The 22,323-nt window shown below is 45.9% G+C and overlaps 1 protein-coding gene across 3 annotated transcripts in view; it reads left to right on the top strand.

Moving 5' to 3' along the window:
• The first annotated feature begins 492 nt into the window (after nt 1-492).
• The window catches only part of GTF2E1 (general transcription factor IIE subunit 1), a 40,406-nt gene continuing 18,575 nt past the window's right edge, over nt 493-22,323 (top strand). The window contains exons 1-2 of one of the 3 annotated variants that reach the window (XM_076053326.1): nt 493-634; nt 5,611-6,108. In XM_076053326.1, the coding sequence (XP_075909441.1) occupies nt 5,661-6,108 (448 nt within the window). In that variant the 5' untranslated portion in view covers nt 493-634; nt 5,611-5,660. The remainder of the gene's footprint in view (nt 635-5,610; nt 6,109-22,323) is intronic. The other 2 variants (XM_032976856.2, XM_032976855.2) reach the window with 2 other exon arrangements.

The following is a 22,323-nucleotide window of genomic DNA, read 5'->3' as shown; positions in this document are numbered from 1 at the left end:
CCAAACACATATACAGGTGGGATACAGGTAACACACACACGGAGACACATCGTTTGTTGTGGGGTAAATAAACCCATCATTCGTCTGTGTGTGTGTGATAACATCATAGCTGTATCTCTATCGTAGCGGGAATAATTCAACTACAAATCGCGGGCTCACACGTCAGTTGGAATCTGCCACGTGCGTTTTTAATCTCGATTTGAAGCTTTCGTGACTGCAGTAATCCATACCCGTGGTTCTTTCGGTAAAGTCATCACGTAGGTAGAAAAATAAAATAAATCACGACGTTTCGGGCGCAACACGAGCGTCCGCTTTTCCACCTGATGATGGACCCTTGTGTTGAGCCCGAAACGTCGTGATTTACTTTATTTTATACCTACGTGACTTTACCGAAAGAACCAAAGAAGATGAGTCCTTGCAGTCACGAAAGCTTTAAATCGAAACATTAAAACCCCCACGTGCGTCAAATCGCCGCGGTCCCCCCATCACCTCCCCTCTCCCCCGTCCGCCGAAGGCCCCGCCCCCTCCCCCAGGGACCGCAGGCGCTGGTTAAGTCCAAGCCAAACGGGTGTCGTTGGGCCGCCGCTATCACCTAGCCGAGTGAGTTGCCTTCAAAACGCCCTCTATAATCGCGGTAAGTCTCATTGTGTGTGTGTTTGTTTCACCGTGCAGGGGGTGGTGTTTAACGCCTCGCCGAAGTCGACCGTTCAATCGAATGCGGGAGAGTCAGGGGGGGGAGTGGGGTGAGCTTAATGCAGCCGTCGATTTTGGCTCGACTGGCAGTGGTGCTTGGCTTAGGCCTCAACGGGGGTTCGCGTGGCCCGTAAGTGGTTTTAAGTTGTCGCGTTTGAGGGGTTACATTTCTCGAGGTTTTTTTTTGTTTGTTTGTTAAAACCGCCGCTTTTTTACCATGCACGCAGCGCTGCGACAAGTCTCTGCGGAATTTTTCGCGCAGCTTTTCCCCGCGACGTGCTGTGGAGGGAGAGGGAGAGAGAGATGCGTTTACGAGGCGTGGTGGAAAGTTTCATTGACAACGTCGTATGCACCCTGTCCTCATAAAGTCGACTAAACGATTAAACTGTTTTTATTTTACCAGGTAAAAGCCCACTGAAATATAGATCTTTTTTTTTGTCAGAAGCGACCTGGTTATCACGAGTGATGGCTCAAAGGAAGTGGCTTATTATCACGTGGCAATTTAATGGTGAACAAATATTGATTTAAAGCTTTCGTGACTGCAGGGATCCATATTCTTGGTTCTTTCGGTAAAGTCACGTAGAAGGGAAACAATAAAATAATAAAAATATAAAGCAATAAAATTCTCACGACGTTTCGACTGCAACACAAGCAATCATCATCAGGTGTGAAAACCACAGCAAGAAAATTTTAAAAAAGTGTCGTTTAAAAAGTTTTTATTATTATTTTATTGTTACCCTTCTACGTGACTTTACCGAAAGAACCAATAATATGGTGAACAAATAGTCTAAATGCGTGATGTTGAATCTAAATGTGGAGGGGAAAAACCGGAGGACCCGGAGAAAAATCCACGCTATCACGGGGGAGTGGCAGAGACATGCAAATCCAAATATACAGCGGGCGTTAAGTGTCGGTATTGAACCTACGACCTCCTGTGTATACCAGGCGAGGGAGTTAACATCTAGCCACCGTGATGATAATGAGAGAGAGACACACAAACTCCAAATGTACAGCAGCAGGCGTCAGTAGTGTCGGTATTGATCCCACGACCTCCTGCATACCAGGCGAGGTAGTTAGCATCTCCTAGCCACCGTGATGATGATGAGAGAGAGACATGCAAACTTCAAATATACAGCGGGCGTAAGTGTCGGTATTGAACTCACGACCTTCTGTATACCAGGCGAGGGAGTTAACATCTCCTAGCCACCGTGATGATGAGAGAGACACACGCAAACTCCAAATATACAGCAGCAGGCGTCAGTGTCGGTATTGTTCCCACGACCTCCTGCATACCAGGCGAGGTAGTTAACATCTCCTAGCCACCGTAATGATGATGAGAGAGAGACACGCAAACTCCAAATATACAGCCGGCGTAAGTGTCGGTATTGAACCTACGACCTCCTGTAGACCAGGCGAGGTAGTTAACATCTCCTAGCCACCGTGACGCCCATCATCGCCGTAACATTGACGGTGGCTTTTCCAAAATAAAAATCGAAGTTACAATGTATAATGCAAGCAAAGTCGTGTATTTACAGCTACATCATACAATGAGGGCGTATTCGGTTTCACGTTGATACACATACCTCAAGTAGAGTATTAAACATAACACGAGGAGCATACAATGGGTTACTTCGTGCCCAGGGTTCACTTTCAGCAGGTGACTTCATTCATGAAGCCCGGGGCCACACGAAACTAATGAGCTGTAAACGGTGTTTATCCATCACTTCACATGCAAATCCAAATATACAGCAGGCGTAAGTGTCGGTATTGAACCTACGACCTCCTGTGTATACCAGGCGAGGGAGTTAACATCTCCTAGCCACCGTGATGATGATGAGAGAGACACGCAAACTCCAAATATACAGCAGCAGGCGTCAGTAGTGTCGGTATTGATCCCACGACCTCCTGCATACCAGGCGAGGTAGTTAGCATCTCCTAGCCACCGTGATGATGATGAGAGAGAGACATGCAAACTCCAAATATACAGCGGGCGTAAGTGTCGGTATTGAACTCATGACCTCCTGTATACCAGGCGAGGGAGTTAACATCTAGCCACCGTGATGATTATGAGAGAGACGCACGCAAACTCCAAATATACAGCAGCAGACGTCAGTGTCGGTATTGTTCCCACGACCTCCTGCATACCAGGCGAGGTAGTTAACATCTCTTAGCCACCGTAATGATGATGAGAGAGAGACACGCAAACTCCAAATATACAGCGGGCGTAAGTGTCGGTATTGAACCTACGACCTCCTGTATACCAGGCGAGGTAGTTAACATCTCCTAGCCACCGTGACGCCCATCATCGACGTAACATTGACGGTGGCTTTTAAAAAAAAATCGAAGTTTCAATGTATAATGCAAGCAAAGTCGTGTATTTACAGCTACATCATACAATGAGGGCGTATTCGGTTTCACGTTGATACACATACGTCAAGTAGAGTATTAAACATAACACGAGGAGCATACAATGGGTTACTTCGTGCCCAGGGTTCACTTTCAGCAGGTGACTTCATTCATAAAGCCCAGGGCCACACGAAACTAATGAGCTGTAAACGGTGTTTATCCATCACTTCACATGCAAATCAAAATATACAGTAAGTGTCGGTATTGAACCTACGACCTCCTGTGTATACCAGGCGAGGGAGTTAACATCGCCACCATCACGCCACCCAGGTCAGCAGAATATTGGCTGTACGAGCATATGCTGGCTTCTGGCACAGCGTTGGACATTGTACCACAGCACATGGTGATCTCTCACAGGGAAGTAAATGCAGACCTGTCAGCAACCCCTTATCAGTGCCTGCCTTATTATAATAGTAAGTCAAGGGTCGTATATACTGACCCAGTAGCATATCTTGCAAACTAGAAGCCATCAACAATTTTAAGCATCATTTTCATTCTCAGTGACCCAGAATTAGTCAAGTTGGACTACATTTATTTTGGAAACATGTTGGCTGTAGACCAGTGTTACAGACCAATTCAGACCTTATTGGTCACCCCGTGCCCTTCTAAATGTCAGCGTTCGTCATTTCCATCACAAGGGAGAAACACAAACATATAGACACATTTTCCCCCGTATTGAAACGGCTGTATTCATTACGGACCTGAAAACTCAATTTCCCTGTATAAGAATACGGGTAAACGGAATGGGTTGACTGGTATGTAAATGCAGGCGGTCCCCGCTTTTCCGACGCAGCGCGTTCCTGGGAAACCACCGCGGTAAATGGAATCGTCGCAAACCGGAGCCAGAATCAGAAATCCGAATATTTATTTCGCAGCTGTCCAGTAGTGGCGGGTAAGAACGTTACAACAACAAACAGTACGAATACACAATAGGAGTGCAAAGTACAAGAAAGGTCAACAAATCAACCAAACAAAACTAAACCACCCCCATCCTACCAGTCAAAGCCCACTGAGGTATTAACTTATTTTTCAGAAATGACCCTATTCTCCCATAGACAGAAACAGTAGAAACAATACTTAACCGATGTGTTTTTCCTTTTATCGGCCATGTTAACGGGGTTTAATAAGGTAAAATGTCAGAAGACGTGTCGTAAATCAAGTTTCTACGGCGTAAATCGATTCACGGTGGCATATAAACGTAGTAAATGCAGATTGTCGTCAATTGGACCGTGGTAAACCGGAGACCACCTGTACTGTCATCACGATTTATGTAATAATTCTGATTAATCTTGATTTGGAGTTGTCGCACCTAACAGGGCAATGCAACTCAGAGAGTTGGAGATAGCCAAACGGCAGGGAAGAATGGAAGCGCCACAGCAAGTTACGACTTTGCTTGGTTAATAACATCCTTCCAATGATTGCTAAGCTTATACCCATCTTCTCGGTTGAAATTGTCTCTCTGTTTTTATATCTGGATGGCTTCATGGACAAATCTTTGATGGTAGCCCGCAGGTTTGCAGAGTACCTTGGTCTCGAAAAAAACAATATCGTGCGAGCCCACTGCATTATAAGGATGATCAGCCACGGCAGAGGTATTGGTTCTGCCGTGTTTCAAATCTGCCTTGTGTTCGCGAACACGGTCCGAGACATGTCGTTTCGTTTCCCCAATGTAACTGCTGCCAATGGTTTGGCTGTGTGATGGGCTGTGTCTCACTGGCGCGACCACCGTTGCGGTGGATCTCTTGCGTGGATGCGCTTGCCTTTCACAGCGCAGTTGGCAGTGCCGCAGCTTGTGTTACACATAGACATGACATTAACCTGCTAATCCCCCTAATTTCTCTGCCTAATCTCTCCCATAAACATAGTGCTGATCTCTCATTAACACTGTTGTTGTGCGCATATGCGGGGTCGATATTCTGCTACTCTTATGCGGCGACGGAAGCTCACTTCATGCTAATCTCTCTCCCTAATCTCCCCCATTAACGCAACTGATGTGCTTGCGTGCGGGGATGGAATTCTTTTCAAGCTTGGACCCCGCTTGCTTGCCCTTCGCCACATGTATAACGTCTTTTTGTAACAGCTCTCTCGCTGCGTTTCTTCCTTGTTCAGCCTGAGGACGACCGCTTGTGTTGCGATCGAATCATCGTGATATATTATTTTATATTTTATTTTTTCTACCTACGTGACTTTACCGAAAGAACCAAAGAGTATTTTGATTAATGTACAGCCTTTTGTCAATGCATTTCTGTACGTAGGCTTCCCCACTCTTGTTATTCACAGGGGTTGTTTGACCATACTGTTGCCACATTCATTGGTGCGGGTCTGCTTAAGGGGTTGCCCAGCACTGAAAACAAGACGACTGATTTGAATATCACTCACCACTGAAGTTGGCTGTGGCCCGCAATTACAAACAGGTTTTTAATTTAAGCCGCTCTGAAATCTTGTGCTTGCCTTTGTATGCAAATACCTTTGTGTGTGTGTGTGTGCGCATGCGTGCACTTGCCCCAACAGTCTGTTAAGGCTATACGGTGGATTCTTTGTCTTTGCCCGCATCTCCAGCAATGACAGAGCCGGACGTCCTGACGGAGGTGCCGGCCTCGCTGAAGCGCCTCGCCAAGTTCATCGTGCGCGGCTTCTACGGATCGGAGTATGCGCTGGCGCTCGACGTGCTCATCCGCAACCCGTGCGTGCGCGAGGAGGACATCCAGGAGCTGCTCAAGTTTGACCGCAAGCAGTTGCGCTCCGTGCTCAACACGCTCAAGGCCGACAAGTTCATCAAGTGCCGCATGTGCATGGAGACGGCGCCCGATGGCAAGTCGACGCGCCACAACTACTACTTCATTAACTACCGCCTGCTCGTCAACGTCGTCAAGTACAAGCTTGACCACATGCGGCGGAAGCTCGAGACCGACGAGCGAGACTCCACCAACCGGGCCTCCTTCCGATGCCCCGACTGCAGCAAGACCTTCACCGACTTGGAGGCCAACCAGCTGTATGACCTCGCGAGTGGTACGTGTGCCATCACCATCCCCTCCACCTTGCGCTTTCGCCTTGTTTTCCCCTTATCCTCTACTATGGTGTCATTTGCCGACCCTGTCTGGACAAAAAACCCGGCGTCAGAACGCGGCGGCGTAGCTGTCGAGTGTGTGCAGGCCGTGCAACTATTTCGAACAAAATGTACACCAGTGGTTCTGAATCTGTGGGGGTGCACCCCCATGGTGGGAGGGGGGAGCGCAAAAGCCTCATTAGGGGGGGGGGCACAGGCTGCGGCATGGATACCGTGCAGGAGAAATGTTGAATGTGCACGGTGACATTAGTACCACGTTGCATTATGATGCTCGATTATTCGCAATGTATGAAGGTTTTCTGCGAATGTTTACGTTAGGCCAATCAAGTTAGGACATGAAGAACATTTCGAGCAAAAGAAAACAATTTGGAGAGCAGGAAGTTCGTGTATGATGACTTCCCACCAAGTGCTACTTATGTTTATGTTATCATTCCCAGGACAAACATTAGTTGAGCTGCCCTCCTGCGGGAGTTTGAACTCGCCACATTAAGGTTGTGAGTAAAGGCCTTTAACTATAGTACCATAAAGAGTTTCCAAAAAAACCTGTAAACATGTAACAAACTAATTATTGGTGCCATAATTGGTAATTGATGGTCTGTTTTTTCCCACTATCTGCATTGGTAGATGATTGGCCTGGTTCATTTCAGGCTTTCTTATAAACAGGGTTTATAACACAACACGTACAAATGCGATGGCTCCGTAACACCCACACGCCTGGCTTTTTGTGGTGCGTACGATTCTGTTGTGGCCTTATTGTGACAAAAAACCCCAAATATGAGTACAAGTGAGTTGTGTTGTCCTGGGCTCATGACGAGTATAAATTTCCCCAGAAGTAAATGCTGGCTTCTTGCCACTCACTGGACATTGGCACATGACACGTATAAACAAAAGCGATGTAACGGAAGTGTTCCTATTGTAAAGAAATACAACTAAAAGCACATGTATTTACTCTTTTTACAGTGCAGAGAATAGCAGAAAAAACATTGATGTGAACACATACTAAAAGTAAACAATTGAGTAACCATCAACCGGTTTTTCCCATTTTTTATGGCAACAAAACAGGTGTTAAGATAACACCAAACTGAAACCGCCTTCTGGTGTCCTCTGGTCTAACACTGTTTGAGACGAGGCTCAAAAGAAAGCTGTCTCTGGTGTGGACCAATCGGTTTCAAAGACAATGCATATATTATCAGTGTGTTTTTTGTTTGCATTTTGACCACAAGTATTGTGGTTAATGCAGACATGATTCCTTTTAAAAGGTTTGAGTTTGGTGTTTTAACATCTAAATACCTGTTTTGTTGCCAATTGAGTAACCCTTATAACTTGTTAATAACTGATTGAGATGGTCTGTGCCTTGTAAGACCGGCCAGGGGGGGGGGAAACATCTTTAAATGCAAGACAGTGTGTGAAACCCATGGTTACAAAAGGAAAATATTAGGAACTAGCCTTTTCCCCGTCCAAGGACGGGTGTATTTCAGTAAATCTGAAACTTGCAAGCGAAAAGCAGACCGCGACGTGATATTCATTGCATCAATTCGTGTGCAATTTATAAGGCCACGGTTACACAGACCTATTTAATTTAAAGGTTATAATCTCTTGTTCATCATGACGTCCATTTTGCTACTATGTCTCAATAGCATTAGAGAGATCACGTGACGTGAGGTTCTGCCTTTGTAGTGAAGGTTGTAATTTGACGCTGAGGAGGGGGGAGGAGGCGCCTCGCCCCCCCCATGTGGAGTGACGTCACCCGCTAATTAATATTAATGGAGAGGGGGGTGTCCATTTGGAAAACGTCACTTCTTCATGATTATTAATGTGGAGTGACGTCACCTGCTCATGGTTATTAATGAGGGGGCAGGGTCCATGTGGAGGACATCACCTGTTCATGAGTATTAATGAGGGGGGCTGGCCGACGTGGAGTGACGTCATGCGCGGGACACAGACATTCTTGGCTCATTATAGTAGTAAATGTTTAGAGGCAATAATGTATTTATTAAAATCAATTCTTGTGCTCGGTTTAAATGCTCCAATCGTTTTTGTAAAGAAGAATTATTCGTACTGGACATCTGCAAATTTGATATTTTTGCGAATACACCCAACGAGATAGACAATGCAAGTGTGGGGCACGTGTGTGGAGCACAAGTGTTGGTTACAAGTGTAGAGTAATAATGAATGAAGTACAAATATTCCATTCTCGACTCGAATTGTGACCGATTTCTTAACAATTCACCTCATCGCGAAGAGGTGAAAATCATTACCAACCTCGTATGAAGTAATTGCATTGGAAACCTTTAGCCATAAGTATACTTTACTTTAAAATGTGAGCGGTCGGTTATTAACTAATGAATGTGTTTATACCTATGGCGGGTATTTGTGCTGAACTGGGTTGGTAAACACATTGCGATTTTGTGCTTCGCAAATACTCGCTTTGAGCACTTGCTTTTGTCTAAAGACACAAGCACTGCAGTTCCTTGAAGAAAAGTGTAGGAAAAGGCACTGTAATCTAGTTTCTCAGTTGTGCTGATTTAAAAAAAAGCGTTGATATTGAGGGGCGCGGGCTCTGAAGAGGATTAACAATTTCGATTCAAAGCTTTCGTGACTGCAAGGATTCATATTCTTGGTTCTTTCGGTAAAGTCACGTAGAAGGGAAATAATAAAATAATAAAAATAAAACAATAAAATAGTGACCGAAAGAACCAAGAATATGAAGAGGATTAACAATGCTCTCCAGATCTTCTGACTGGAAGAAGCCAAGGCTTTGATTTCACAGGGTCCCATGAATAAATAATTTTAAACATAATTTACACTTCTAAAGCACCTTTCACCCAGATGTCGGAAGATGTAGAGAGCTAAAAACCGAAATAACATTTGAAGGAGAAAAAAAACCCAGTAAGAACCTAATAATAGCACAAAGGTGAGTGATAAGACCACCTTGTCAAATACAATTTAAAAATATTCTTTGGGTCTTTCGGTAAAGCTTTCAGTAAAGACCCAAAGAATCTGAATTCCTGCAGTCACGAAAGCTTTAAGTCGAGATACAATTTAAAAAAAAAACGAACTAAAAATGTTCGGGACGTGAAAAGGCTTTTAAGAATAGATGTATCCTAAGGTTGGGATTTGAATAAGCCGAGAGACTTGGGTGGATCGAATATATGGCGGGAGATAAATCCATAGCCTAAGGAGCTGCACGGGAAAAAGGATGGTCACCGATCGAAAGGAGAGTAGGGCTGTTTTATTAATTTAGTTCATATTATTATTTGTGGTCACGTCTTGTTGTGTTTCAAGTCAAACCTGCCGTAGTTTCACGATTTACAATTGTGTTGAAGCGCGATAAGTATTTGCGAGGATTATACGTAAAGTGTTGCGGCTCGTCAGGGCTTGTAAGGTAAATTTGATAGTGAAGTGTGACACATTTTGCACCCTGTTATCGACGTTTGTGGCTTTTGTTGCTGTGGGTGCTCTAAGGATATGGGTGGTATTCTATTCTTCTCGGCCCTAGGGGGAAGCTCTGATGTCATTTTCTCTGCTTGCTTTCATGTTATAAAAACACTTCAATAATATTCCCCACTCACCGTTAGCTCTTCCACGTCGGTGTCACGTGTGGTGTTTTATGTCTTTGTTTTATGGTCCTCTTAAAATGGCACCTCCCGCAAGTGTGAAAATCATACCGTAAGTTGCGCAAAAGTGAGTGCGTCACACTGGAATTTCGGCTCGTGTCACACATTGTTTCTGATCAATTATTTTCATCTGCATGTCTGTTCAGTTTTGCTATAGAAAACCATTGCAGATTTCCATTCCCAGTCACGCAAATAACATAAAGCAGACTTGTATTGTCGAGAGAACCAGCTATTCATCCGCTTTCATGTGCTATTAATTTTCTTCTTTGGCGTCATACGAACAATAATGTGTCCTGATTGATAGGCATGCTAGTCACAAGCTGTTGCCGAATAAAAAAATGTGTAATATTTACTGATACGTTTTTAGATACCCTGTGCATCCTTTAACGCATGGTTTCTGTGCATTTAACTGAAATTAATCACCTTACTTGCACGCTCTTAAATTAGGTTTGTTTTGCGTCCCGTGAAGGCAGGCTGCCACTAGGTTCATTCACCAACACTCATGGTGGGATTTTCAGAGGTGCCCCCTTTGAATATACCACAAAATTAAATCCAGATGTCTTCTGTAAAAATCTGCGAAGTTTCAAACGAGCAGTGGTGATTATTCTGTGTAATATGTAGTTTTATCACAACAACAACACGGATCAGGAATTGATGATGGGGATTTTTTTTGCATTTTCGCAATGACCGTGTGGTTTTTACACACTTTGGTGTGTTGTTTAATACATCTTGTGTTTTATAAACTTTGTTATTTCCTAAGCCTTAAATGAACCAGGCCAATTGGCCCAATTGGATATTGGTTGAAAATACAAACGTGCCCAATTACTATTTGTTCTACAAATAATAAGCCCAATGATATACCCAGTAATCTACTTGTACTTGTCAATTGCTAAACATGACCGGTAAAATGGAGAGGGCACTTATTACATAATTTAACACTAGTACGCATATTACATGTGAGTACACCTACGCATTATACATAGCAGCTTGTAGTATTTGCCCCACGAAGACAACAGAGTAGAGTTTGGATTTATATAGTGTCTAAATGCTCCACGTCGTACAGACTTGAGAAAGCATTGAGTGATGTGGCGAAACAAGTTACACGTCTTATTATATATTCCTTACACTAATTGGGTTCACACTGCCACATAATTAGGTGACTCAAGTGGTGTGCGGTGGTTGGAGTGTAGGGCTTGTGAGTTAAAATCCTGGATCAGGTTGGTAGGTTGACTCAGCTTTTCGAATCCACAACCTTGACTTAAAACACTGCCATTTTTTTCAGAAAGCCTACTGGTGGTCCTATGGAATAACTTGCCCCTGCAATAAGGATTGAGGAATTTCCGCCACTTGCTCAGTTGTGCAAACCAGACACGAGTGCCTTCCCACACTCGTGTTAGTGGGAAACCACTCTTGAACCTTAATCGGCCGTCACGTTACGACCAGCATTGAGTTGACAACAAACGTGTGGTCTTTTAGCAAAGTCTTCATCTGTGGATTTTGTGTAAACATTCTCTTGATCTGGTGGAGCAAGACAGTCAAACAATTTATTAAATGTTGGTTTTGAGAAGTCTGCAATTTCTCCCGCCTCTTAATATTAACAGATCAGCCAATCGGAGGAGTCGGCATATCTTTTCATGTACACATATAGCCAATTAGCATTTTTTGGTATCCCTCTGCACTGCGGTCTCTAATAGCTTACTAACTGATCTTGAGCTGCCTCTTCATTTAGGCTGCTGCGGTTAACGTCGTCTCGTCACCGCAAGTCACGTTGAAGCCTTTGGTGGGGGCAGTCGTAGTCATCGCCGGGCTTGCAGATTTTTCTGCTGTGCCTAAAAATAAAACGAAATTGCACCGAATTGACATCACAAAATTAACGCTGATGACGACCACCCGTTAAGGGGGAGGCGCCGCACCCAGGAGGCGTAGCGACCGTGGCGTGCCGCATCATGGCAGTCCAGGCCCATTGGTTGGCGCTAAAGGCTTGCAATTGACTGCCGAATACCCAAAGGCTGCCCCATGGGTTTCCCAAAGACCTTGTTTCTTTTCCCTGCCGTGGCTAGAGAAAAACACAGCGATACTAATTGTTTCGGCGGTCTTCTTTTAAAGGGCCTGCAGAGTTTTTGCAAATCCTGCCAGGCGGGAGTGATATTCTCTCCAGTGTTTTTCTTGAGTAGACGTCAATGATAATAATAATGATTACGGCTTGTATAGCGCTTTTCATGATACGATTTCAAGGCGCTTTACATCAGTGACATTGCGGGTAGGGGGGGTGGTGGAGTGGGGGGGGTAAGAAGTGGCTAAGTTAAAACAGGAAATGCTTTCTGAAAGAGGAATTATTTCAGGAGGAACACGGAAGATCCCAAACGAACCAGACTCCCCGGACAGCCTTTGTCAGAGATTTCCACAGTCCAGGTGGCACGGAAGTCCCGATCGCCTTTGGACTTGGAGCTTCATCCTGGGGATGCAGAGGAGGTCCCTGTCCGCCTGAACGCAAGGGTTCCTGTTCGAACACAGCGGCGCAGCAGCTTCTGTACGTAGGGGGGGTTCGAGGCCGTTGAGGACCGTGAATTCAATGCGGAATTTATCTTGCAACCAGTGGAGTGTTGCAGGGAAAGGGTGGTGATACGTTCCGAATGAGGAGTTCGGGTCAGGACCCTAGCAGCTGCATTCCGAACGTGCTGGAGTCAACAGAGTAGCTGTTTGGAGGCTCTGTAAAGCGAGGTGCTGCAAATGGTTGACGCGTTGGGTCTATAAAATCATGAACCGATTTCTCCACAACATCAGCCCAGTAGGATGAGAAGTAGCAGGTCACAATGTTCCATAAATGCGGAAAAAATAATTAACCTCGTCGATTTTATGAATGTGCACCCAGAAAGTTAATGATGGAACACGCACCTACATACCTTACTTCCTGTGATACATTGATGTTCGCAAAGCGTAATCCTTTGCAATCGTGCATAACACATTTTTATTTGGTGCATAATGCACGCGCACAATACTATTGATTCAAATATGATTTAATAATGTGGCTCGGCCTGCGACAAGTGGAGAAAAAAACAAGTTAGCCCAATGCTGTGCGTGGATTTTATTTGCACAGTGGATGCACCGGATATCACTTTTGACATTTCTGCAGAATGGAAAATGCCTCGGTTATGAGTCATTAGTATGCCCTGTTCCTCTCGCTCAGTTCCCCTCTGCGCTGCGTCCCTTCCGCTCCCCTCACCCCACCGGTGTATGCATGTCTTACGTTGAACTTCTTCTGCACCGTATGTAGCCAACCGTGCTAATCGGAGGTGCGTGGTGGTGGTGGCGATGGTGAGTGGCGGCGGCGACGGCGGCGGTGATGGTGGTAGCAACATGGAGAGGGACCCCGTGTAAAGGTGCCTCGAGCAAGCCAGGTCTCTTTGTGAGCTGCATCCCAACTATCGAGATTGAAGTTGGCGAGCACGCATCGCCTCCTTGGTAGCTCAGCCCAGAACGGTGCGCTCCGGGTTGCTCCTCCTGGACTACGAGGATGATCGCGTGTCTGCGTGGCCCCCCAACAGAAGTGAGCGCTTTCCTGCCCCCCCCCCCCCCTCTCAGGGAGCCGTGTCCCATCTCACTCTCATCTGCCCTCGCTCTGTTCACGCATTTCCTTTTGTCTGTGTGCGTCTTCTGGTTTCCCGTTTCGAGTGTCTCTCATCTCCGCCTCTGCTCTGCGTGGCCCCTGGCTGTCACGCGCCGGTGCCGCAGTGTCGGCACGATTTGGCAACGGTGTCTCGGCGGTCTTGGGACGACTCCCTGCCACGTCTCTCACTGCGTCGTGAGCAGTGGAGGTCGAAGAAACGAAACATTCCGCTTCACGTTTATATTCTTTCTCCTATTTGGTCGAATAGAGATATATACTTTTTTTTTAAAACAGCTGTGCATTTTTGTTGAATTAGTAGTACACAATCTATATTTGAAGTTTTCGAGACTGCAGGGATCAATACTCTTTGGTTCTTTCGGTAAAGTCACGTAGGTAGAAAATAAAACAAAATAAAATAAATCACGACGTTTTGGGCGCAACACAAGCGTCCGTCATCAGGTGGGACAACCACAGCAAGAAACACATTGCTGAAGTGGGCAAAAGGGCTGCTGTAACAAGAGGCTATGTAGGTAAGAGAGGAGGGGAGGAGAGAGAGAGGGGGGGTGTGGGGTAGGGGGAGTGGAGCGCTGCCGAGTGAAGAGCAGCTAGAAGGGATTCAAGGGCGAGCAACGACAAAATGTCTGGGTGGGGGGGGGAAGTGGGCGGTGCTGGGAGAGCCCACAGCGTTATAGCAATGGTCAGCCACGGCGGAGGTATTAGTTCTGCCTTGTGCTCGCGAACACGGTCCGCGACCGTGCTCGCGAGCACAAGTCAGATCTGAAACACGACAGAACCAATACCTCCGCCATGGCTGACCATTGCTATAACGCTGTGGGCTCACATGATATTGTTTTTTCCGAGACCAAGGTGCTCTGCAAACCCTTCGAGCTACTATCAAAGGTTTGTTCACGAAGCCATCCAGATATTTAAACATAGACATTACTTCAACCGATAAGATGGATACAAATGTTCTTGCCGTTGGTTTTCACACCTGATGATGACTGCTTGTGTTGCAGTCGAAACGTCGTGATAATTTTATTGTTTTTATATATATTTTATTGTTTCCCTTCAATGTGACTTTACCGAAAGAACCAAGAATATAAGATGGATACAAATTGAGCAATCATTGGAAGGATGTCATTAACCAGGTAAAACCTTAAATGCTTTATGGTGTTGTCTTCATATCCACATCTCCAGTTTCTCTTCAACCTCCCACTCCCAGCCCCGCCCACTCCCCCCCCACCCAGACATTTTGTCGTTGCTTGCCCCTTAATCCCTTCTAGCTGCTCTTCACTCGGCAGCGCTCCACTCCCCCTACCCCACACCCCCCCCTCTCTGTCTCTCCTCCCTGGCTCCCTCCCCCCTCTCTTACCTACATAGCCTCTTGTTACAGCAGCCCTTTTGCCCACTTAAGCAATGTGTTTCTTGCTGTGGTTGTCCCACCTGATGACGGACGCTTGTGTTGCGGCCGAAACGTCGTGATTTAATTTATTTTATACCTACGCGACTTTACCGAAAGAACCAAAGAGTATAGTAGTACACACCCCATGATGTAGCTGTTTTCGGATTCCAAGCCCACACAATTAAAACCACTCATGTTGTTTGTGTACCAGTTAAGTGCCCTGCTATTGTCTGAATTTCACCATTAGGTGGTCTCTGTCTGACCTCTCGTTATGGCAAATTAGCTTCCTGATTGCAGGCGCAACCCTCGGGGATGGAATACGCCACGGTTCCCTGCCAATGCTTGTGCTGCAGTGTGCATGCAGTTTACTGGCACTGCAAGTTAATTTGGTATTGGAAGGCATTTTTTTCGAATCAAATTTTTAATTATTTCTACTGGAAGAGCCACACGGAGTCGTAGAAAAATATTTGCAGGGGGGAGGGGGGGGGTTCTGCATTGGGTTTTTATTTTATGATTTTTTTTCAGGTAATTAATGGTACAAATCGCATTTGCGGTTTTCCTTTAAAGGCCTGCAGAGTTGTCACATCCCACCCGTGTGGGAACGATATTTCCTCCGGCGTTTGTTCCTCAAATGTTGCGAGATGACTCTGCAACACACGTGCAGTGTGCCGACGTATTTCATGCATTTGACACGTTTAATTCACGTGACACTTTTATTAATGGGCCGTGTTTGGTGGAGGAATGTGCACGATACATTTGTACACCACCTAACCCAAAATAAACCAATTACGATTCATAATATAGGTTGTGAAAGCATATGCATTTAAATAAATAAGCTAATGAGTTTAACAGGCAGGCTTTCGCGACCAATATCATCCATAATACAGGTTTTTTTTGGGGTTAGATTGCGTAAATGTGTCGTTAAACCTGCCACCACCCGACACAGCCAATTAGTAAGGTTTGTCACGTTAAGAGGAAGTATTAATTTACTTGATGATTCGCTTCCAAGCAGAGTTGTCACATCCCACCGGTGTGGGAGCGATAGCAGAAAGTGAATCATTAAATAATACTTTGTTTAAATGCATGCCTATACAAGGCACCATACATCATTAGACCTCCTTTGCCGGTACCAAAATATAATAATAGGGTTCTTCCCAAATTTTCTGGCAACAAAACTGAAACCTTTTTACAAGGATTCATGTCTGCATTAACCACAAAACTTGTCGTCAAAATGCAAACAAAAAACACTCTCTGATAATATATGCATTTTTCGATTTAAAGCTTTCGTGACTGCAAGGATTCATCTTCCTTGGTTCTTTCGGTAAAGTCACACAGAATGAGAATAAAATAATAAAAATAAAACAATAAAATTCTCACGACGTTTCGGCCACAACACAAGTGGCCTTCTTCAGGTGAAAGGAACAACCTGTCGGGACGACATTGTATCTCGGATTGGAAATAGCAGTTTGAAGCCGTGGCAATATCTCTGCAGCCTTTCCACACGCCCATTGAACCTCGTCCACCTTTGGCTGCGGCGTCATGGTTATGCTATGCGACTTACATGAAGCTATACAGTAGGTAGGGTTTGTGTTTTTAAAATTGTAAATGTTCATATCACTGTCATCAGGTGTGAATTAAATGTATTAGTTTCTAATTACATATGAATACAAATGTATTAGTTTTGGTCTTATTTCAACAATATTTAATTACTTTTTAAAATAATTTTGGCACATACCCCGTAACTGGGAAAAACATTTTTTTCCCTCCAATGACTATTGTGTGGCTATTTGCATGTAGGGAATATCACCTTTTCTGAGGAGCAGGGGAGGCGGCCGCTCGTTTGTCTTCACTGTACTGAGCCACTGCTCAAAAGTATTTGTGCATTAAAATCCCACGCGGCCTCATTGCTCCTAATTGATCGCAGTAGCCCTGCGGGGAATGACACACACCGAGGACCTTTTTAAAAATTTACGAATTTAAAATTTTCACCATTAAAACACCTGTTTGTAGGTTTCTTTTTGCCTTTCTCTGTATCCATTAATAATTCAAGATCTCAGTCTGACGAATGAGATCGTTGTTTCCCCCGCTGCGGTTTTGTGTCATTTCTCATTTTCCCGTGAGTTGACAAGCATCGTTTCAGTGTGCCTCCATTTGACGATTCATCAATTTAAACAAAGTGTTTTAATCCCCAAAGTGTTTGCGCGCACACACACAGTTGTTGTATACACTTTTTCTACCCCTAATAATTAACGATGTTGATTTTAATTCCAAAACCAAAGTGTAGCCTTTTAAAACCTTTCGTTATTTTCAAAACGAAATGCAGTCGTCGCAATAATGATTATTTGTATTTTTTTTATATCGGCATTGAGTCGAATTACCACCCTCTGTCTCACCTGAAGCCATTGAAGGGATTGCTAACCTCAACATCAAACTATAACTGCTTCTCCGGCGATACGAAGAAGAAAAGTCGATTTACGCGTACGCATTTTCCAACGCAGGTTATTTGCATGCCATTAAATGTTGCGCCAAAACAAACACCCAACAAAAAAAACCCTTTCCTCCGCTGCCAATAAAAAAAACCAGCACACGCGGACGGAAGAGTGGACAGAGACAAATGTCATCTGTGTGTTGTCCTGGCCCTGATTACATCCTGCTGGCTTAACGTTCCCCTGCAGTGGTGGTGGCAGGAGCAGAGCGCGCCTCCCCCCGTGTGATTGATGGGCCGGGAGGGTTTTGCGTGGAGTCCCTAGCAGTGGAGGGCAGGGGGAGGGGATGTAGCGAATAGGAGTGTCTCATCTGCAAGGCTTATAGGACGAGCTGTGTTAGCGTAGGCAGCCTTTTTCTTTATTGTATTCACGGCCTTAAGTGTTTTAGCCAAGTGTGGAATTCATTGAAGTAATTATTAGTCATCACGGTGGCTAGACCATCTCCTGGTGTACAGGAAATTTGACCCTGACGGTTGCTGTATATTTGGAGTTTTGCGTGTGCCTCTCTCCCCGTGGTCGCGTGGATTTGTTATCTCCGGATTCTCCCGTTTTTCTTTCCACATTTAGAATCGTCTTTTTAGAGAATTTGGCTGCTGTAAATTGCCACGTGATAAGCCACTTCGTTGAGCTATCATTTGTGGCCAGGTCGCTTCTGAAAAAGAGCTGTATAGCTCAGTGGGCCTTACCTGGTAACATAAATATCGTTAGCCTAGTTGACTAAAGTGATAAAAACTAAATGTTGTCCAATCTTAGTTATTAAATATTTCCCAAGTATGATTGGATCATACAATCGACGAACTCGGTTAAAATATTTTATGTATATGTAGCCAATTAGAATTTTGGTCTTCCTCTTAGCCTGCGTCTTCATTGACCAGATTATGTTGTCTCGTATGGCGGGTCATTATTGCTCAGGTCTTCGGTGAGCGGCAATTGTATACGTCGTAATGCGTGATGATTTTCGTCCACTCGCAATCATCGTTAACTCGTGTGTGTTTGTGTGTGTGTGTATATATAGACGGAAAAAATGTACTTCGTTGACGAATATATATTCGTCACGTGTGTCGTTGACAAAATGAACACCGGTGGCGGGGGTGGGGGGTCGCACGTGTCCGCGTGGCCGCCCGCTCGCTTGCCCACTCGGCCGTTGCGCGCTTGGTCTCCAGCTCACGGTGGCGATTGTCGGCGCTGGTCCAACGTGCGACCTGATGAAGCTATTTAAACGGCACAGTGCAAATGCCACGTCTCATTATTTTTTTGGTCCCCGCGAGCACGGCAACAGCAGCTGCTGCTGCTGCTGCTGCTTCGAACCGTAATGAACCGTCAATTACCTTGCCAGACGAAAATACCTTCAGACCCGCAAAGCCTGTAAATTGTGATTTCTTTGTCTTCTGCCCACATCCACCTCGTTTGGTGTGCGTGTGTGTCTCTGCTCAAATGATGTTTGCTTATTCTGTTGTGTAATAAATGACGTGACGTTGCAGGTCACGCAGTTGTAGCAAAGTTGTCTCTTTGTTGCCTTTGCTGTAGGTGGATCCCTGCGTGTAATTGTCTTCCAAGCCACATGTGTACCGTGAGGGTTGTGGGGGTGATTTAAACCACACCGCTGGTCAGAGGGGGGTTGGTAAAGGTGGGAAGCATATTTTTTCGTGCCATAGTACAGTACAACACAATATTTGTCCGTGCTGTCCTCTGCTCACAAAACATAGCCCTCCAGCAGCCCGTCTTATGCACTGTGCTCGCCCAATGAAACACTGTCCAGGCTGGAAGCCTGCTTAGCTTTTGAGGTCTGACGAGATGAGGCACATTCCGGGTGTTTTGGTCCTAGGCTTCTCCAAAATATATACATATTGCTCTATTCATAAACGCCAGCCTGCTCTCCGTGTGGAATCCGCAGCGCAACCGGCAAAGAATAACCAATGCCCCAATTAAAGCAGTGGGTGAAGAGCAAACGGAGAAAACAACCCCACCGAATAGTGCTGTCGCCCTTAACCCTTTGTGGACAAATCGTCGTGCTGGGCTGCTGTTAAATCGTGAGCCCATCCCTTTGCGATGACGCGCACAGCAGCCTTCGGTCGTTCAAACAGCCCGAGCCGTCAGTGTCCCCGTCCTGTTGATATTTCGAGAAGATCAACTTCAAACTTTGTATTGTTACCAAGCAAGCCCCGACTGAGATATATAGCCTCTTTTTCAGAGGCGACCTGGCCACAAGTGATAACGAAGTGGCTTATCACGTGGAAATTTATAGCAGCGGCCAAATACTCAATAAACGCACGTTGATTATAAATGTGTGTTACCGAAGGAAAAAATACACACGACCACGGAGAGAGAGAGAGAGAGCACACCAACTCCATGCATTTCAATAGTGAAGCTGTCTGCTGTTGCTCATGCTGTTTCATCTGGTCGCCATCGATGACATCATCGTTTTGTGCCACGAGCCGCCGCCGATGCCACGCCGTTTTGCCGACTGTTGTGCGCCGATGCGGAAAAGCTGAGCTCCCAACGAAGAGGAGGGCGGGCTGGCGTGTCCCTGAAGTCTTAATGGATGCTACAATCCGTGCACATGCTTAGCGGGACGCTCGTGTGTACATTTTCCCGCACCCGACACACCACCTCATCTCCCGTTGTACGTGGAAAGATGTTTCCGCAGTCGACTTTGCATTAAAAGTGACAAAAGTGCTTTCGGGATATTTTGCCGCCTCTCGCCGCAGGCTCCCTGATCTCTCCCATCATTCTCCCTTTTGTGATCCCATTTAAGGAACTGGGCCAGTCGATCCATCACCAGGCTTGAATCGGCATCTGGCTTTGTCCACTTGCCTTCATCCAGCACACGATTAGCACGGTCGGCTATGTACGGTGCGAAAGAAGTTCAATATACGTGCATACATCCTTGCGACTCGACGGAGTATTGGATAAGGTCATAGGCTGGGATTCAAACCCAGGTGATGTGCTGGCTCGTGTAGTTCAATGGACGCAGTGTGAACCCATCCGGCTTCGCCGACTAACTTTATTATGAAGAGCGTTTGTGATTTATAGCTTGCTGATCATTCAGAAGCCATGCACTGGTTTAAGTAAAATGAAGAATAACTTTTAGTTATTTTGACCACAGCTGGGCGCTGGTGTTTACATCATCCAGTCGTCGTCACTGTTGCGTGCAGGCCTGTGGACACCTGCGCGCATTTGAATGCTTTAGGGTTGCTTGATCGCTCGCGTGGACACTTTCCGGCTTCCCATTACGCGCTGCCGCTGTCCGCACCGTGCTCCGCGGCAGTCTTATTACTCAGAAGCGCGAAATCAACGGCCGGGGGAGCGCATGTGCAGGCTGCGCGCGCTCACCCTCCGTGCTGGCCACCTTCCGGCGCAGCTGTCGAAAGTAATTACACGACACGCTGTCAAAACAAGTGAACGCCGCGTTTTTATTCTCTCTTATATAACGAGCTTGCCGAGTGTATGGGGTGGATGGGTCGCCCCCGAGAGCCAGTGTGACTATCCAGCCAGTGTTCAAGCGACTTTGAAGAGTCACGTGAATGAAGTCGATGTCTTCCTCTGCTTGTGTATTACATACGCACGTGCTTTGTTCTATGCGCTTATATGTACGTGTTTCATGTTGTCAGCAGAGCGCCGTCCAGCAAAATCCGTTGTTGTACTGCACAATGATCCAGTGTCTATGCTCCCCTCCATCAACCCGCGCTGACCAGTAGTGGTGAGGTACGGCCAAATAACCTTCATGATTCCACACGGTGTTGTGAAGCCCTCATCCAGCAGTGGATTGAGAAAAGGGGCTGCCCATGCAAACGTCTCCCTTGCTCTAAGAAGCATCGGGGCCGTGCTCATCTCCGCCAGTGGCTTAGCTCGTGGTGGAAATTCCACATTACTGTGGCATGGGTAGGGTTTGCCAAAACATAAACACTGCCGATTTCCTACACGCCGGTGGTGATAATGCAGCACATAGGACATCGGCAGTGGGTCATCTACTAATTAATTATCAGTACATCACCCAGCCCATTGTGGCGGCATTTGTAGATTGTGACAAATGACCAATGGTCCTCTTCATTACGCTTGTGGGCGTAATGAAGAGAGTTGAGATTTTTGGAGTCATTTTTTGATTATCCGGGGTAATGAAGGGAGTTGAGATGTTTGGAGTCATCTCTTGATTACCCGGGGTACTGAAGGGAGTTGAGATGTTTGGAGTCATCTCTTGATTATCCGGGGTAATGAAGGGAGTTGAGATGTTTGGAGTCATCTTTTGACTACCCGGGGAAATGAAGGGAGATTACATTTTTGAGCCATCTCTCCGTTTCCCGGGGTAATGAGAGAGTAGGTCGCACAGATAAGGCAATATCATGGGGATAATGCAAAATACGTTAATTATATTTGAAAAGTTTCATGCTTTTATCGTGTTAACACGTGGTCCAGCTAGCATGCGTCAACTGTTTTAATTTGTTTCTCAAAATAATCGGTGTAATTGACAACATGTTTGCGGTGATGACCCTCGGTGAGTGAGGAGGAGTAGCTAATTAATAATGTAACCAGCGCTCGTCAAAAATAATACTTGAACCTAGGGGATTTCTCCCTCCCCCATTCACGGTTACTCTTCATCCCACCCGAATAATATTTCCGCTGATAATTGAGAGCGAATTGCAATGCGTGACGTGAGCAACCTTTTCTGATGTAATGCGGTGCCGCAATCAGTACGTTGATGTCAACGCTCAGAACGCTCTTGTGGGAAATTTTCGGCTGCATCACAAGCTGCAACACAGTAAATCACAAGCCCCCCCCCCGCCAGATGCGCGTGAGATTAGTCCACTCCCGCAACACCGAGCCACCCGCTGTCCACGCACCTCGGTCTAACGCTGCGTGCGTAGCGGCATCCCGTCGATGCTTCGGCCCATTTTTTTTTATGACTTTCTGATGGATTTGGGGGCAGATGGAAATGGACGAAACTTGGCAATCGAGCCAGCGAGATATTTTTGGCCAAAGCCGTGGGCGGCGCGCAGCGTGGGATTTTGTTGGCCCGTGTGCTTGCCTGACCCCCCGGGCCGGCGCCT

The sequence above is a fragment of the Petromyzon marinus genome, chromosome 60, assembly GCF_048934315.1.
Source record: "Petromyzon marinus isolate PM22_M1 ecotype Great Lakes invasive population chromosome 60, UKy_Petmar_22M1.pri1.0, whole genome shotgun sequence".
Classification (NCBI taxonomy): Eukaryota; Metazoa; Chordata; class Hyperoartia; order Petromyzontiformes; family Petromyzontidae; genus Petromyzon; species Petromyzon marinus.
The sequence above is the reverse complement of the archived record's forward strand: the minus strand, read 5'-3'. Positions and strand labels throughout refer to the sequence as shown.